We start from the raw sequence: 17977 nt of genomic DNA on the forward strand, positions 1-17977 counted from the left end.
TAAGCGTACGGTAAGCGTACGGTAAGCGTACGGTAAGCGTACCGTAAGCGGGCTCAGATATATATATTGATTTAAAGGCTATTTTCTCAGAATCTACTGAACAGATTTACACCAAACCTACAAAAGGCACTTCCTTGACCTAGGGACTACCTCTCTGCCAAATTTCTAGTAATTCTGTTCAGCCGTTCGGGCTGTAGCTCGTTCTAAAGGTCCTATGGAAAAATGCATGGGAAAAACGCGTTTTGGGACCCCCCTTTTATCTCAGCCCCCGCTTGACGAATCCCCCCGAGACTTTCAGGGTAGGAGCGGAGCGTAGCGCCCCACCTATTTTGAGAAATTCGCGAGGATTCGTCGACCGGCGCCAAAGTTATTCAAAATAGAATGTTGAGGTTTTCCTATGGAAACGTGGTCCTAACTATAACTACCTACTGGCGACCGCCAGTAGGTAATATAATCCTCCAGCACTGGATCTTATACAGATTCACTTGCTCGAATCATTTGCTGTCATCAGATTGGGAATTCTGGTCATTTTAAATAGCAATTAACAGTGCATAAATAGCCAGAGACCCAACAAGTGTTTGCTTGTTTAGCACATCCACCCCGTTTGAAAAACCCAAATTTCAGCCAGTCAAGTGGAGGAGGTGAGCTCTCTACTCCCCAGATCTCAACCATGTGTTGTGTGTGAGGGCATCCCTTAGAAGAGCTCTACACTAATTTATTTTTGATCCTATCTCTGCTACCCACTAACAGCTATTTGGTCTACCCTGAACTTCAGCCTGCTCTAACTTCAGCTTCCACAAACTGTAAATTGTTTTCAAGGGTCCTCCACTGAGTAGGGCACAGTGTGCCATAAATAACCGGACTGGAGGGTAGGGCATGTGGCTTCAGTGATGTCTGAAACAGTTACAATTTGTGGAAAAGGTCTGTTTTTGTGTGTGGTTGTGTCCTCTGTGGACCGACCCTTAGGGATGGCAGTGAAAACAGTGCAGACAATGTGAAGCAGACTGATCGCTTTGGGAAGCGAGTGGAACGTATTAAACGCTGCCTTATGTTTGCACTTCTGTGGGCTTTGGTGAACGCTTACAGACCTCCCAAAAGTACCAAAATGCCAAATGCTGTGCTAGGAAAAACGCAGAACATAATGTGTGTGTAACGGTTGTGTATTTGTTTAGGCCTATTCTTCTGTCTACACGAAGGACCATATGCCGCAGTTTTTAAGTGCTCTAATTTCCAAACTGCAGAGATACTTTTTGTCAACCTCCGTGTCTGGGTACAAATAACAGAGGCCTAAGTATTTTATATGCAGAGCAAGCTCTTTCATATATCTGTTTTGCGTGGTAGAGCGCTAATCAAAGAAAATGTTTTAACACCTATATAACTATATGAGGTTCAGAAAAAAACGCTTGCTTCAATCTGTTTTGTTTCCCAAAAAGGACCTCATGAACGTCCCATCTGAAGGTTAACTTTCGAAGCCGAGTGTCTCTCCTTTGGAGGAAAATGAGGAAGAAATTGGTGGTGGATTTCATGGCCGAAGTGTGCACAAGAATTGTTCTGTTTGGAATATTTTTGTAAGTACTGACTACTTGCCACGATTTTAGCAGCCCGGTTCTGAAAATTGTTCAAGCACGTTTGGAAACACTGTTAAGAAAACCTCTACCTTCATCCTTCACTCCCACCATAAGATTACATATCTGACTTGTTCTTGTGCCCCGAGGCATTGGTGCCTCCAGCTCCTTCCTCCACTCACATCAAGGCTAGGAGCCGACCTCTGTCAATATCTCACACATTGGTTCCTCTCATTGTCTGATTTTTTTTTTTTTGGTTTTCGTATTCCTGCTTGGGCCTATTTGGTGTCCTATCTTAAATTAAGTTTATGTGGAAAATGTATCAATGCAGAAAATTTTAGAGGTCGAAAAGTAGCATTTTTTTTTTAACATTACTCTTTTTCACCAACTGTATAGTTTGTATACGCAAGTGCTTAGTAATTACCGATCCAATTAATAGATCACCCTATAATAATAGTGCATTAAACATGATTGTTAAATTATTTGCTCTATGTGTTGAGTTTTGGAGATCATGTTCTTGTTTTCAGTTAGACCTATAACATTCTGATCAGCACTGGTTTTCAGTAGGCCTCCAACAACAGACATGCTTTTGGGGTTAGTGCATTTGTAGTCTGGAGATATAGGGACCTATCCACATGGGCATTTGAGTATATGTAGTACTACCTCCATAACTCTTAAATGTGTTTGTAAATTGGCCCCGAAACACACACAATAGGACTATTAAAGGAATATTAATATACAGTTGATACAGATGTATAGAATTGTTTTTTGCACTTTTACTAAAAGGAAGTTGGACATTTAGGTGCTAATTTACAAAGGCATTTGGATATATAAATTAGTACCCCAGTGGTACTACTTCCCATGCTCTTAAATGCCTGTGTAAATTGGCCCAGTAGTTGGTATGTTTATCTGATGTACGACTTTGTTGTCTTGTAAGCATGAATTCTGGTCCTCTTGTCTCCAGTGTGGTGACTGTAAATTGGAAAACATTAGAAGCTGGGTTTAATTTTTTACGTATACATAAGGTGCAACATTATGTGTAGTTGTGGTGGATAATGACTGAATTGCTGGCAAACAAGATGAAAGAGGACAGATATTATTCAAAGATGCTGGTTATGTGATGGGTTTCAGGAATCATCTGTAGAAAAGGTGTTTGATGTTTCTGAAGTGTTGAGGTAGACAGTTCAGACGGTGATGCTTCTAGCTGCGAATTTCCATCATCCAACTGATGGAGGAAGATCTAAAAGTGTGGTGATGTGTAAAGGCAGAGAGAATTTGAAGTCTTACAAAAGGTTAAGAGAACTGATTGGAGTTTGGTGGTTTAACAGCATGGGGGTTTGTGATTATTGTGGTCTTAAATGAATGGAAGGCTTTGTAGGTCCTTCAGGAAGTTTTTAGGTCTCGCCTAGGCAGCGCGCATGCGCTGCCCTAGGAGGGCCTTTTGCCATCGGTCTTCACTTTTCAAGCACTGCACTCGTGCTTGTGGCAGCATCCACCTTGCGGGAGCGAGCAGCGGCGCAACATAAGCACGAGCGCAGTGCTTGAAAAGTGAAGACTGATTGTTTTTTAATGTGGTGGATTTCCCTTTGACTCACTGCCATCTAGTAGTCACTGCCGTGAACAATAGTTGGGTAAGATAGAAAATAAATGCAAATCAAAAGAACGTGTGTCTGTTTCTTTCGTCTATTAATTAACAGTCCTACCTTGTAAACAAAAGTGTGATTTCTATGGGTCTAAGCGTGTGTTAGGCAGGCGTTCCATCGGTACCCTAGACGTGAAAGGACTAGTCTGCATTTTCCAGCCTATTATAACGCACGCCGCTTTGGCTCGTTGTCGCAGGCGTAAGGTGACTTTGGGGTCTGGCGCCGCGGCTGTCTGGCTGGCTGGCCCAACCATGTCATCTATGGTGTGGATGGGCAGCGTCCTCCGAGCTAGTGGACGATTCTTGACGAGCGGTGCGTGGAGAAGGGTGGGGGAGAGACAGTGAGTAACGATTGGTGGGGGATATTAACATGGGGCTTCGAAACAGCAGGGGAGGAGGAGGAAGTCTTGACTTGAGGGCATGTGGAGGTGGCATTGAAGGAGGAATAGAGATAGCATTGTTGGAGGTAACAGACACCATACGGATGTCCCTGGACAGGGACGTCCCGGTGATACTGGTCCTATTGGATTTGTCTGCCGCCTTTGACACCATCTCCCACCAAATACTTTTGGCCCGGTTGCGAGAGATTGGTGTCAGAGGCAGGGCCTTCAAATGGCTCCTGAACTTTCTGGTGGAAAGATCTCAAAGTGTCCAGCTTGGGCCTTTTAGTTCCCAGACCATTATTGTTGATAAGGGGGTACCGCAGGGCTCAGTCTTGAGCCCTACTTTGTTTAATCTATATGTGGCCCCCCTGGCCGCCATTATACGCGAGTCCGGGTTCGAATGCATATCATATGCAGATGACACCCAGATAATAGACCCCATTGAAGAAAGTCTTGCAGCAACCAGGTCCAAATTTCGTAAATGTATGATCACTATAGCAGAGTGGATGAGGAAAAATTTTCTCCAACTTAATTCCTCAAAGACTGAGATTATTGGGAAGGCAAAGGAGCTATGGACCCGGGACTGGTGGCCATCCGAACTGGGAGATGCCCCCGCCCCCTCAGCATGGGCGAAGAACTTGGGCATTAAAATTGATAACAATCTTGCTATGGATGAGCAGGTAAAATCTGTGGCTGGGGCATGCTTTGGAATCATGCGAATGCTTAGCAAGATTTTTCCATGGATCCCGCAGAGGGGAAAGCTGGTCATTTTTTAATGAAATGAAAATGGCACTGAAGGCACTAAAGTTAAGGCAATGCTTCGCAGCAGATGTGCAAAACTGCCGATATTCTCACCTATCTAAAATTTGGGAATTTACTGTTCATCCATATCTTCTATTGTTGAACCATTACGATATTCAAACGTTCTATTTTCAACCTACCTCATGAAAGGCTGCCATTAGAAAGTATTAGAATTCTGATCCAAAGTGCTTTATTTAAGTTGTATTTATCTCTTAAAGTGGGTTTCTAGCCTTGGAATTTGTTTTATTTTTGTTTCTAAAATTAAGGCTTTTACGGAAAAGATGCTTGCTTATGATAAATAGCCAAGGTTTCAGGAGAAAGAGCCGTCCAAATTTTTGTAATCTAACAAATGTGACAACTTATTAATATCTCCCTTGCTTGATATAGAAGCTTATATTTATGGTCACTGTTGAAATCTGGTTTCCCCAAGGAATGTTTACTACCAAATCATACACAAAGGTTTCTTCTCACTTGTGGGTGTTGGCTCCTCGTCCCTCAGTCCAGTCAAACGCAGGCTATCGCACGATGGGTCACCACTCCTAGCATTTGTGCCTTTGATTCGTTTAAACAAAGTTAGCTGCCTTTCATCCAGAGGTAAGTCCATTTGAAGACCGCTGCAATGTTTTGACTTAGTGTTTACTTTGTTTGCCTAAGTTCGGGTTTTAGAATGTTGTGTCTTTTGTCTTTCGGAAGCAAACCTGCTCCAATGACGGCATTAATATTTGGAACTAACCACTTATAAGGTCCCAAAGGCGAGACCTATTGGCTATGCCAATGCTTGTTATCAGAACGTTTCAAATCTTGCATTTTTGTTGAATTGGTATACTTTCAACTAAGATTTTATTTATGCCGTTGAAAAAGGTAACCCCAGTTCATCTGTTAATTCAGATCTATTGAATGCATCCCATTTGTTTTATAAAGTTCTCGCAGAAATTAAGAACCCTAATAAGGAAGGTTGTATGCTGCGGACAATAGAGTAGATGTTCGAATGTATGTGAGGAAGCCTGAAACCTCCTGTGAGACAAATCTTTGTGTAATCAGGCTCCCACACTGCAGTGATGAGTGAGACATTAAATTAATGTGTTGGAACTTGGCAAGTTTTAGAAGTGGACAGAGAGCTTGCCTACCTCCTAGTTTTGGAGCCCATCAAAATAAGCCGTCTACCTCTCAATCAGTCATTTATCGCCTTACTTTAGGCAAATGGGGAACTCAGTTGACTTCAGGTGAGCGCTTGGAGGAGGGAGGTTGTCTCCTATCATAATTCTGCATGCTAACTCTGGCTGAGGATTTCATAGTTCTCATCAATATACTTTGTCTCTTGTGGACCGAGAAATGTACATCCCCTAAAGGACATCTCCTAATTCACTCAGTGGAAAGATTATTAGGTGCTTGTGGCCTGAATCCTTCAACAGTTCGAGCTCTCTGGTGCTGAGCGCCGGCACTTAATTGGTTTCCGGTGCTCGGCTCCGGCACTTAAGTGTCAACACCACACTTAGGGCAATCCGCCACAAGGTGGCGCTGCTCATGTAATTTAGAGGTGAGCAGTATAACGGTTGTTTAGGAAAACAATAGAAGTTAAAAAATTACCAATACCTGCCTCCTCAGCCATTCCTTTAGCTTTGGGGGCCTGTAATAATCCGAATAATCTGAACTGTCGCATTTACATGCGAGAGAGATGGTTAGTAGTTGTTTTGGCAGTGATGACGTGCGATGGGTGGTGTAAACTGCAGTGGCCTCCTGGTCAGAGCCCTGGCACTTAATATTTTACAAATTAAGCACTGCAGCAATATTTGTACCAGGCCCTGACTTAGAAACGTGACCCTATTCTATTTTGTAGTCTTCTTTCTCTGGTCCTGAAAGTTGACTCAAGCTATTGTTTTGCTGTGTCAGTGACGTACAACTTTTACAGGTTTATTTTGAGCACTGTTAAAAATCGCCTTTGTGGTATCACGTGAACAGCTTCATTCCTTTCTGCTTTAGGGTCACCGAGCTTCTGCCTCCGTTTCAGCGCGTCATTCAGCCTGAGGAGATGTGGCTGTACAAGAACCCACATGTGCAGGCAGACTGGGTGCCCACGACGCCTATGTTTGTATGTAGTACCCGTTTTCATTCGTAATATCTGTTCTGTTTCTGTATGTGATTTTATAGAACACTAAACCGCACCTGTGCGATATCCATACACAGGCAGCCCTGCTGTACCCTACACTGAAGGAGAGGCTCACATACGTGCGCCTTCACAGAATCTTCCAACTTCAGAAAGGGCACATTCCAAGCTGTAGAACCACTGGCAAACCGCCTTTACCTCTTAAGATGTTAAAATGAATACTGGGCACTATCCGGGTGTAGGCGATAGGTGATCGTGGCATTCTTCCAAGCCTTTGTTTAGGGAAAATCAGATGTTTAGGAACTAGAATAGACTGTATCTCCGATGAGGCTGTCCGTTACTTTACTGTCAGGCTGGAGGCTGCCCTCATCCACTTGCCGCTTCTCTCTGCAGACCGGTTGAGTTGTTCACCCTTTAGTTGACTGGCCAATACAGCTTCCCCCCCTCCCCCCGATAACTGTCTATTCTGACTGTCCCTTCTTTCTCTCTATTTCACCTAACCCTCTACTCCATGATCCCTCCTTTCCCATGCCGTCTGCCAGGTTACCACTCGTCTTGTAACTCTTTTCTTCCTTTGACAGTCCCTCCATGTGCTCTTTCTCCTCTCATGTTGCCGTCCTCCCTCCCTTTCTGCCCTTCCCTTCTCCCAACACCGAAACACTTGTTTCCTCCTTGTTGTCCGCCATCTATCACTGCTTCCTCCTCCCTCTCTTTCACCCCAAGTTTATATCATCATTCATCCTTTCCTTATTTATTTTATTTATGTTTTAGTTTTTATTAAGCTCTACCACTTGCCCCGAATTGGTGGACCCAGAGCACTCTTAAAAGAGGAAGCAAAGTGAGAGAGCGGAAATGCCAGGAAGAATTGGTGCCAGATAGGGCAATATGACCAAGCTGGTCCTTCTGTTATAATGGATTACATAAACCGTAGTCCCACTACTAGGTTTGCAAAGATGTAAAACCATTGGGCGTGTAGGTGTGCAGGAGTCCAGAGCCCAGGCATAAATGGCAGACCGGTCCTGGATGTCTGATTGCACCTTATGCATTCTCTATAGCCTTCTTTGGTCGCTTCTTCCTCTCCAAACTGCTGCCTCGCATATGCTCTAGGTAAGGTGCACAGAAGCATCTATGCTGCCTAGTGTAGGAAGCTGGATTTTTATGTGGTAGTGCCAATGGTAGGGCACACCGTGCAAAAAGTACAGACAACCCTTATTGGTTTACAGGGCTTAAATTACTAATCCCAAGAGCTCTATTTGTGTTAGTGTGGTCAAGCAGCTTAGGCTAATCAGAGGGTAGTGTTAAGCATTTGTTGTACACACCGAGTCAATAAATGAGACACACACTCGAAAAGAAATCCGAGACAAATTAAAAAAAATAACAGATTTTTATATATTTTTAGACCCCAAGATCATCAGAATCAGGTTAGTACTTTTGGAGTTATATATTTTTGTGGAAATAAAAAATACAGTTCAGTAATGGTTTTGAGGTATGAGCCTCAAACGTGGTAATGTTATCCTATGGGTGAAACATACACTGCATAGATATACTTGCAAGCATTTTTGGAAGGTGCCTTCTAGGACTTGAGGTGCTTAGGGGCCAAGGTCTAAGAAAGCACCAGCAGTTAGATTTTACCTGCCCTAGCAGTTCTTGCACATCGGGTTACAATTAGACTCTTACCTTGTATTAAGGGAAAGAGCCCTGGCGCTGTGAGCCTTAGTAGCAGGGACCAATGCATTTTCAGTCAAAAAGCATCAGTACTAGGACAAAATGTGGGGAGTGACCATATCAAAAAGGACACTTTTCCTAAACCTTGGACCTTCCAGTGTTTGTGTGTGTTGAAGAGAAACAGCTTTAACTCCTCTGTGTGATCCAGGAGTGTGCAAGATGCAACTTTCTATGACTATCAGGGTAGATTCTTAGGGAGGCGGTGGGAAATAACTGGGCAAGGAGAACGTTGTGTACAAAGGAAATACAGTAGCATCTGAAAACAGACTGGAAAAACTTAGACTGAAACCCTTGCTGACATATTATCTACTATAATTCAATAACATCTTACAAATATTTATACATATTTCTACACCGTCTGATCAAGCATTTGCCCCAAATTATACATGGGCTGAAGTTAGTATATTAAATTAGCGGAGTCCTCTAATATGTGAGAAATACATTTGAGTGGATTTAGCCATTTAAAGAGGTCACTATTTGTGTCAAGAGATATTAGGTTTCAGAAATTATGGCAATAGATATTTTTGCCGTCTGATTTCACGTGGGAGATAAGTATAGTGTCCATGCAGCACTGGTACGTATAATAGGCCAAACATACCTAAAGCACAAATACCTAAATCTCAATTTGAAATACCTTAATTTTGATAGATTTTATACTGCAAACAAAAGTCCTTTTTTAACAAAATTGCTTAAAATGTAAAACCAAGGTTAACGCTAGAGTTAGGTTCTGGGCTTGATATCCATGTTATTCTTGGGGCCAAGACACTTGGCTAAGATTAGGTATAGGGTCAGCATTATGCATAATGACCATATGCTTAGATTAGGCAAATAGTCAGTCAGACTTCAGCTTGTGGCTAGGGTTAAGGTAGCAGTTGAGTGTCAACGTGTTAAACCTTCAGTTCAGCATTGGTTTAAAAATAAATGTGCGGGTTTCTTTGCTTTTATTAATGTTGGTATTACATACTGTATTATGGACACATAGTTGAGTACAAGTAATTCAAATTTATAAACTAAGAGACCGTGGAAAGTTTGCAGAATAGAGGTAATTCTCTTCATGTTAAAATCAACCAGCCAATGTACTTCATGCTGGTTTCTGTCTAGGGTGTTGCAGTGCATGTCATTTCATCTGCTCCAGTTTCTGCAAATCTTTAGAATTTTTTGCTATCGCTTTACTGATTGTTCCTTCTAACAAGAAAAGAATAAAGATTACATTGAATCAGAATATAGTCCACCCTACCTGCCCAATCTAATCTTATTTTCAAAGTGATCTGTGAGAAGTTTCTTCAGCTTTATCCTTTTTATCTGCACTTCAACTGATGTTTGCTTCTTATTCTCCTCAGTGTCTTACAGTTTCTATTCTAGCTTTACTTGTGCCCAAAGTTGTTTCTTTGTCATTCTCGTTAACCTTTCCCTCCTTGCGCCATCAAATTCCTTGTCAATTTAAAGCTCTCCCACAGAGTGGGTCTTCACACCCCTCCATTATCCTTTTCTGCAAAATGATTTTTAATGGACTCTTTTAGCTCCTCTCTCATCAGCTTGTCCTGAAGGAGCATGCCATTGCAAACCCACCCATGCTTTTTCCTCCTCAGCTATGGTAATCCGGTAACTGTACAGTTATAGCAGAGTGACCGGTCCTGGGTGTCACTACTATTTCTGCCCCCAGCCCCTATCTCAGACTGCACTAAGCTTAATCCAGGCATGAGTAAAAGTCAAGGACCTGAGAGTGGAAAGTGTACCTCTTCTTTCCTGATTGACATTTCCTCTAACATCTACAAAGAGGTCTTTGTTTCTTAATTGGTTTGAAGCTCATCCTGCGTTTACTTTGGATTTCTAGCCATCAGTCCTCCATTTTACATAGCTGCTCAAGCTGCAGTGACTGTATCTTGTTGTAGTCCCAACACACCTGGAGCTCTCAGTCTTGAAAACCTTTTAGTCTGTACCACACCTTCTCCCAGAGCAAGATCCCTACACCACCATTTTGTGGTGCAAGACACTAGAAACACTTGTCGCCACCTAAGATTACGTTTTCTTCTCTTTGTGTTTTGTGAAATGGGAGGAGGATCAACAAGTTTTTCTTGTAGGTGGGACCTCTTCACCTGCTAGTTAAGGCCTTTAATACTAAGGGCGTCCAATCTTGTCACATCACAGGGGTTACTTCCATAAAAATCACAACAGGTTTCTTCTCTTCTAGGGAATTTTCTTCTAGATATATCTTCTTAAGTGGATATTGTTCACCTTTCTTCAGGAAGGCCTGTAAAGCCACTTAAGAGGTAGAAAGACAAATAATGCAGCCTAAATACATAGGATACACTGGCCAAAGTATTTATCATGAAGTGAAAGAGGTGCCAGTACACGATTTTTTAGAGAAGCTAGAAGTGTGTAACACACAGAATGAATCTCCTTCACAAAACCCTTTTTCATGATAGAGATTAGTGGGAATAGGACAGAGTAGCCCCTAAGGGTGCCATTATATGGCTCAAAAATAGAGGCTATGCCTTTTAAAAATCCATAGACCTGTATCCCATCATGCCTAGCTGCTGGCGGTTACTTCAGGCCTTTTTTCTGGCTCCTACTGACAGGAGTATTGAGATCGGCCAACTTTTGGGTTTTCTCTTCAAAATGTACTTCTACTTTCAATAACAACTACTTCACTTCACGTCTTTGGCCTTTCCCTATTTTTTCTGTCTTTTTCTGACAGGAATTATTACAGTTTTCACTTTAAAAATGCCATCTCTTTTTGGTGCCCAGACCGTGGTAGAAAGAAGGCCAAGACTGATCCTCACAGAGTATGTATACTCTGTTTGCCAGACAGCCATGTTTCTGACTCTTGTCAGACTTGTAAGACTTTCTTCAGGCACACTCTTTGTGACAGAGAGAAGACTCTCCTTCAAGGAGCAGAGGAGCTGTGAAAGCAGAAGGCACATCCTTTAGGTGAGACCTCAGGGCGAGGAGAGGGTCAGTGCTCTACCAGGGATCTGTCATCAGCCTCTGGTGGGCTTTTCAGGAGAAGAAGGGCTGAAAAACGTCGCTGGTCCGGGTTGAGGACTATGACGTTGAGAGGAGGTACAGCGCCGACCTGTTAGTTGTCGACTGGGCTCAGCATAGAAGAAACGTTGCTGTCTACGTTGAGGCAGAGAATACTGATGCCGATTACAATGCCGACGACGCTTCGACCCCGTTTGGCGTCAGGGAGCCCTGTGCAAGCGGTGACGCCTCGCAGGTCACTGTCCAGATCTGACGTCAAGGCATCATCGTTGGTCACCGTCAACGAGTAGGTCGAGGGGACAGAAAGGCCATCTGTAATAACTCCGTCGGCCTCCTCCAGTCTTTAGAAAACGTGCAGGAAGATGAGATGAATCTACACATCACCGGATTTGGATTATTTCCGTACCTATTTTCCATCATGGAAGGTCTCATCTCCACAGCTAACGCTTCCTCTTCTATGGCCTTTGCCCCATCCACCAGACACAGAACCAAGGCCTCCAACTCCTCCTCCTCCGCCTATGCCCCTTCCACCTCTGCCGCCTCCACCACCTCACCCACCACCAAGACCGAGGTCTCGGTCTCAGACTCAAAATTGGTCTTGCAGGAACAATCAAAGACGCTCCTCTACACCTTCCAGGCACTCCCATCATCGGCACCATGAATTAAGGTCTTGTTTGAGACATACTAGAGACACCTCTTCCTCAAGCTCAGGGAGGTACACTTCGACTCTCTAGGACTCCCTACCTCCACTCATTTCACTGGTGGACGACCTCAATACCTTTCAAGAGGTCCTGGTGAGGCGATCTCAAAGTTAAATATCCCAATGTCCACACCAACACCTACAACATCAGTAATTTTCTGGACCCTGCAACAACAAACCGCTTCATACCGTTTGCTACCTTCTCGTTCTAGGTCTCTTAGAGCTGGCGATGGATGTCTTCCTTATGCCTTTTTCTATTACGTCTGCACCATCCTGGTTGCAGAAAAAATACGGTCCCCCAGAGCAGGACCCTGTCTTCCTTCGGACAGACCTGAAACCGGATTCTGTCATTGAGGCGGCGGCGGCGAAGAAACATGTCCCTGCTCCTACCTAGACAGTTCCAGCTGACAAAGAGAGCCACAAGCTAGACTCCGTGGAAAGGAAGGTCTGCAACACAGCAATGACTACTATGAAAGCAGCCAGCGCCACAGCGTTGCTAGGCAGATATGATAGAGCATTGTGGGAATCTCTCCAACAGTTTGTGAACTGCCTTCCTTGAGACAAACTAGAGGACTTTAACGAGATTGTATCGGAGGGTCTCATGGTTTCTAACCAAGTCATAAGTGCAGCAGCGGATACATCTCTCCTGGCAGCACACAAATATTGTCACAGCGTGGCTCTCTGATGACACTCATAGCTGCGTCTCACGACTCTTAAGCATGAATCTCAACAGCGCATCCTCAAGCTTCCATTCTCAGTTATGGCTCTCTTTTGCTCTCACACCGACGAAGAGATGGTCGGAATGAAGGCAGAGGTGGACACATTAAAAGCTGATGGCTTGGGAAAACCTATGGACCAGCATAAATCTTTCAGGCCTTTACATCCCCGCTATTCCTCACAGAGGGTTCAAACCCCTCGTTGGCATCATGGACGCCAGACGGGTACACAACAACAGTGCCAATGATCCTATCAGCCGTTTAAAAAATGGCAATCTAGAGGAGGATCAAGACAGCAGCTTGCGCAAGGCAAGCAACCAACAGGATCGAAACCATTAGTTTTTCCTTCCCCCTCTCCCGTTACCCACTCCAGTAGGAGGAAGCATCCAAGAGTACCTGGTTGAGTGCCTAAATATCATGCAAGACGACTGGGTGCTGCATATTGTTCACAGTGGATATCCTCTGATTCACCAGCCCTCCACGTCCATAGCTCAGGAACAATTGCAATTGGAAGCCAACATCCTATTACAGAAACAGGCGGTGGAACCTGTACCTCCTCTTGAGGCACCAGATTATATTCAAGGGTCTCTCTCGTAAAAAAGAAAGATAATAACGAGTTCAGACCAATTCTTGACCTCAAAACCGCGAACAAGTGGATACGGCGAGAGAAGTTACCGATGCTGGCATCACACCAAATTTATCCTCAGTTGCACCAAAGGGATTGGCTCTGCGCCATAGACCTTCAAGATGCATACTTTCACATACCAATTGCCAGAAAGCATCACAAGTTCTTGAGGTTCGTAGTGGGGCACAACCACTATCAGTACCGAGTGCTTCCATTTGACCTGAGGTCCGCACCCAGAACTTTATCCAAAATCATGGCAGTAGTTGCTGCCCATCTCCGTAAACACAGCGTTACTCTATCCATATCTAGACAATTGGCTAATCACTTCAGTTGAACCTACGATCACTTACATCGACTTGACCTTCACGTCAACCATGCAAAGTCAACCTCTGTCCCACTGCAATTGCTACACTACCTGGGGGCCTCAATCGATGCCCTGCGGGAAAGCGTGTATCCTTCGGAAGAGAGAAACTTATCGATCCTTCGGCAGGCTCAGTATCTCATGACAATCTCTCATTACACCATGAAGTAAGTCTCCTCTCTCCTAGACTCGATGGCTTCCTGCATTTTTCTCAGGCCAAATGCACGTCTCCACACAAGACCCCTACAGGACTGCCTCTAAGACCAGTGGTACCAGCAGATGGGTAATTGGGACGACAGTATACGATTGTCTCAGCATGCCCTATGGTCCCTCAAATGGTGGTGCTATCCAACCAACCTCCTACGAGGGATTCCTTTTCACAAGGAGATACCTATTCAGACCAGAGTCTATTCAAACCATGCCTTTCTCCTGGGATGGGGAGCCCACATGGACCACCTTCTAATCCAGGGCAAGTGGTCACCTAGGGAGCCACATACAACAGCATCTCCTGGAGCTACGAGCAGTTCATGTGACGCTGAAAGCCTTTCAGCCGTCACTCAGCTCCAACTCGCTGCCTGTTCAGACGGACAATACAACAACGATGTCCTACCTCACCAAGCAGGGAGGCACAAGGGCCTGGCCCTTGTCTTAAGAGGCAGAGACAATCTGGAAGTGGCTTCTGGCTTGAAACCTCTTGATCACTGCAGCTCACCTCCCAGGTGTTCAGAATGCTCAGGCCGACTCACTCAGCAGACTCCTACAGGATAATCATGTGGGGGTCTTAAATGATGACGTAGTCCTCTATCTTTAGAAGATGAGCTTTGTTTGCCACTGCAGAAAACAGTTAATGCCAAAACTTTGCATCAAGGTACTTCCACCCGTAACGCTGGGGGATGCCCTATGGATCAACTGGTCCGGCAAATTTCTCCAAATCCACCAGTTCCCTTTATCCTGGCAGTCCTCATCAAGCTGTCTCACTCGAAGACCAAGATGATTCTTATAGCCCCTGAGTGGCCACGTCAATGGTGGTTCATGGACCTCTCTCACTGGTACATCCGTCCACATCTCTGGATGCCATGCAGGACAGATCTGCTGATGAAATTTGGAGGCCAGATAGTGCACCCCAGCCTCTCCTCTTTGAATTTGGCAGAATGGCTCCTGAGCTAGTGCAGTATGGACACTTGAACCTGCTGCAAGACTGCATGGAGATCCTCTGGGAAGTAAAGCGGCCTTCCACACATTCCACTCAAATGGAAGAGATTCTACATATGGTGTTAATCGAGGAATGAGTACCTTACCTTTTTCCAGGAAGATATCATCCTTCCATATTTTCTCCATTAACATTCACCTGGCAGATCTTACTGCCTACACAAAATGTCCTTCACAAATCTTTTTCAGAATCCCTGTCATCAAAGATTGCAATTAGACATCCTTCTCCTCCATGGGAGCTTAATATGGTTCTCTCATGCCTTTTGCAAGAACCCTTTGAAACCATACATAATGGCTTCTCTTCAGCACCTGTCTTGGAAATCAGCTTTCCTTGTGGCTATTACATCCTCCTGCAGGGTTAGCACAATCCAAGCACTCTAATCTCATGATGAACCTTATACTGTTTTTGCATGCATCCAAGGTAGTCATGAAAACTCATCCGAAGTTCCTCCCTAAGGTGGTTTCGGATTTCCATGTTAACCAAACTATCTCTATCTCTATTTTTTTCAACATTTGTCTACTCCGGTGGAGAGATCCCTCCATTCTCTAGATGTTAGATGGGTTCTCAAATTCTATCTTGACAAAACAAAAGATATACAGAGATTGGAACAATTATTTATCAATTATGGCTCCCTCCGTACAGGCTTGGCTACCTCTAAGCAATCCATTTCCCGATGGATAGTTTAATTTATCTTACTCTGTTATCAAGAGGCTAACAAAACACTTTCTGCTAGGCCTAAAGTGCATTCTACCAGGGGAAAAGCAGCTACAACCGCTTTGCTCCATAATGTTCCTATTCTAGAGATTTGCAAAGCTGCAAACTGAAAGTCAGTTCATTCATTCACTAAACACTACTGCCTGGACTTTGATACTAGAGTAGATGCTCAAGTAGGGCAGGCTTCCCTCAGAAACCTTTTTGCATAATTTTTCTCCAATGATCCTCTCTCTCCTCCAGTGCGCTCTGTCTGTAGGGATGGGCTTGCTAATCTATTCTTGTGCTTAAGATTATACATAGAAATCACCTACGAGAGAAGGAACAGTTTCTTACTTGTAACTCCAGCTCTCTCCTAGGGCTATTTCCATGATCAGTCATAAGCATCCCTCCCGCTTCCCCGGTGGAACAGACCGGTGTCCAGATAATCTGCATAGATATCACATCGCCTTCAAAAATAACTGAAGTAACTGCCACCAGTTTGGCATGATGGATTACTGGTGGTCTATGGATTCTTAAAGGCACAGCCTCTATTTTTTAGCCATATAATGGCAGCCTATGGGGCTACTCTGTCCTACTCTCATTCATTTCTATCATGAAAAGGGTTTTGTGAAGGAGACTCTTTCTGTGTTAAACACTTCAGATATTTCTCAAAAATAGTGTACTGGTGCCTCTTTCACTTCATGAAGACGACTTTGGCTTGTGTTGCCTATGTACTTAGGCTGCATTATGTGTCTTACTACCTCATACGTGTCTTTACACGCCTTCTTGAAGAAAGGCGAACAATATCCACTTAAGTTATATCTAGAACAAGTGCTCCGTCTCTGCACGTTGGCGAACTATTCAAGTGCTTATGACTTCTCATGGAAATACCCCTATGAGAGAACTGGAGTTATAGGTAAGAAACTGTTCCTTCCTTTGATAAACTCCCTGCAGACCTCAAAGAGGTGAGCCTTTGCCCCCATTCGAGCAAGACTATTGTCCAGCATTATCAACCTATCCTTCAGCAGAAAGAAAGAAGGAATTGGAGGAAATGCACAAAGAAATATAATTTCAGAGGAGCATAGTGAAAACTGTAGCATTGAGTCCTATCTTGCATCCACACCTGTAGCTTAAGTGCCTGGAAGACCCCAAGGCAGTGGCATTCCTTTCATTAAACCAGGTCATCCAACCCTTCCTTCTGGACACCTAGGTTGGTGCTGCTCCTCCTAGTCCCCAAGGCTGTAACATAGCAACAGTGCAAGTTCACAAAGCCCTCCTACTCAGCCGGATCTAATTACTTTTTGATTTTGCCCACCTACAGTGGTATGCCTGACCTCATATATCTTGGAATCCTCCCTAGAACTCCTCAAGAAACACATACTACAGTAAACCCCTGTAGAACCCCTAGTGCTTCCTGACCTGACCCTGCTTTGAATTCACCAATCCCTCCTCTTCAGCTTCATCTATCTACACTTTAACTGGTGGGAGATGGGTTTGGAGGAAGGAACTTTCTAGCTCCTCATACTCCTCTTTCTCAGGTTCCTGCCAACTCTGACTTCAAATAAGGTTGTGGAATAGTGGGTCTCTCCCCTTCTATTAGTTCCTCTGTGACCCTACCTATATCATGTGAAATAGTGATATAATAATCCACCCCAAGGTATTCAAAACCTAGGAATAAAGGAAATCATAATTGACATGAAATCTGCCTCTGCTTCAGCTACTGTGCATGAGGTCTCACATTTGCGTCTCTGAGAGAGAGTATACATGGAGAAGTCTTGAAGGATCTGTACTGTCCCCACTTTGTAGTCCAGTGCCTTCCTGCTCTGCACCTTAGACGTGATCTCGGTTTTGTCAACCTAATAATCAAGTGACAGATCTTTGGTTTAAGAGTTTCAATTCTCTGGGACTCTCCTGATGTGCCTCAGGAACCATATACAAAGCAGATTGCAGCACCATTCTGTGTTTTCATAGCCATCCAAGTTATGAGTTGCCTTTAACTCCCGTCACTTAAAATTCCAAGACATGTATGCCCATACCAGAGTCCTCCAACTCCCCGACCTAACAGGTCTCTTGTAAGATGCTCCCTATTTCCTCAGCTGTGTCCGTTCTTTTTTTTTTTTTTGAAATATTTTTATTAAATTTGCAAACACAAAGGAAAAAAGACCACTCATCGATCTTCAGGCATAGCAGGAGGTTACTACAAGCGGAATTATACAGTGCAGTATTATTACAAGTGAGGCCTAAAGACATGGAATATGTAGCATATCGCCTTTCCCAGCCCTCACCCGTGCATCCAACCATCACATTACTCTTGATCACTGAGTTCAGCCTCCGACACATCTGGTGGGGGCTCACAAATATTCCCTCTGTAGACATTCCACCCGCTCCACACCTGTGTCCATTTCCGGGGGCACCCCCTATGTACATATACCGATTTTTCAACCACCATAACTTGGTCCATGTCACG

The 17977-nt window shown here is 44.1% G+C and overlaps 2 protein-coding genes across 3 annotated transcripts in view; one reads left to right on the top strand and one right to left on the bottom strand.

Moving 5' to 3' along the window:
* Window positions 1–17977, bottom strand: part of LOC146785159 (solute carrier family 53 member 1-like) — an 831379-nt gene that overhangs the window by 165739 nt on the left and 647663 nt on the right. The gene's annotated exons all lie outside the window — the stretch shown is intronic.
* PLPP5 (phospholipid phosphatase 5) overlaps window positions 1–17977 on the top strand; it is a 247391-nt gene that overhangs the window by 80565 nt on the left and 148849 nt on the right. Inside the window, exons 2-3 of the mRNA XM_085633961.1 lie at window positions 1434–1568; window positions 6372–6480. Of these exons, the coding sequence (XP_085490087.1) occupies window positions 1498–1568; window positions 6372–6480 (180 nt within the window). The 5' untranslated portion in view covers window positions 1434–1497. The remainder of the gene's footprint in view (window positions 1–1433; window positions 1569–6371; window positions 6481–17977) is intronic.

Source organism: Triturus cristatus, chromosome 11 (assembly GCF_964204655.1).
Source record: "Triturus cristatus chromosome 11, aTriCri1.1, whole genome shotgun sequence".
NCBI classification, from domain to species: Eukaryota; Metazoa; Chordata; class Amphibia; order Caudata; family Salamandridae; genus Triturus; species Triturus cristatus.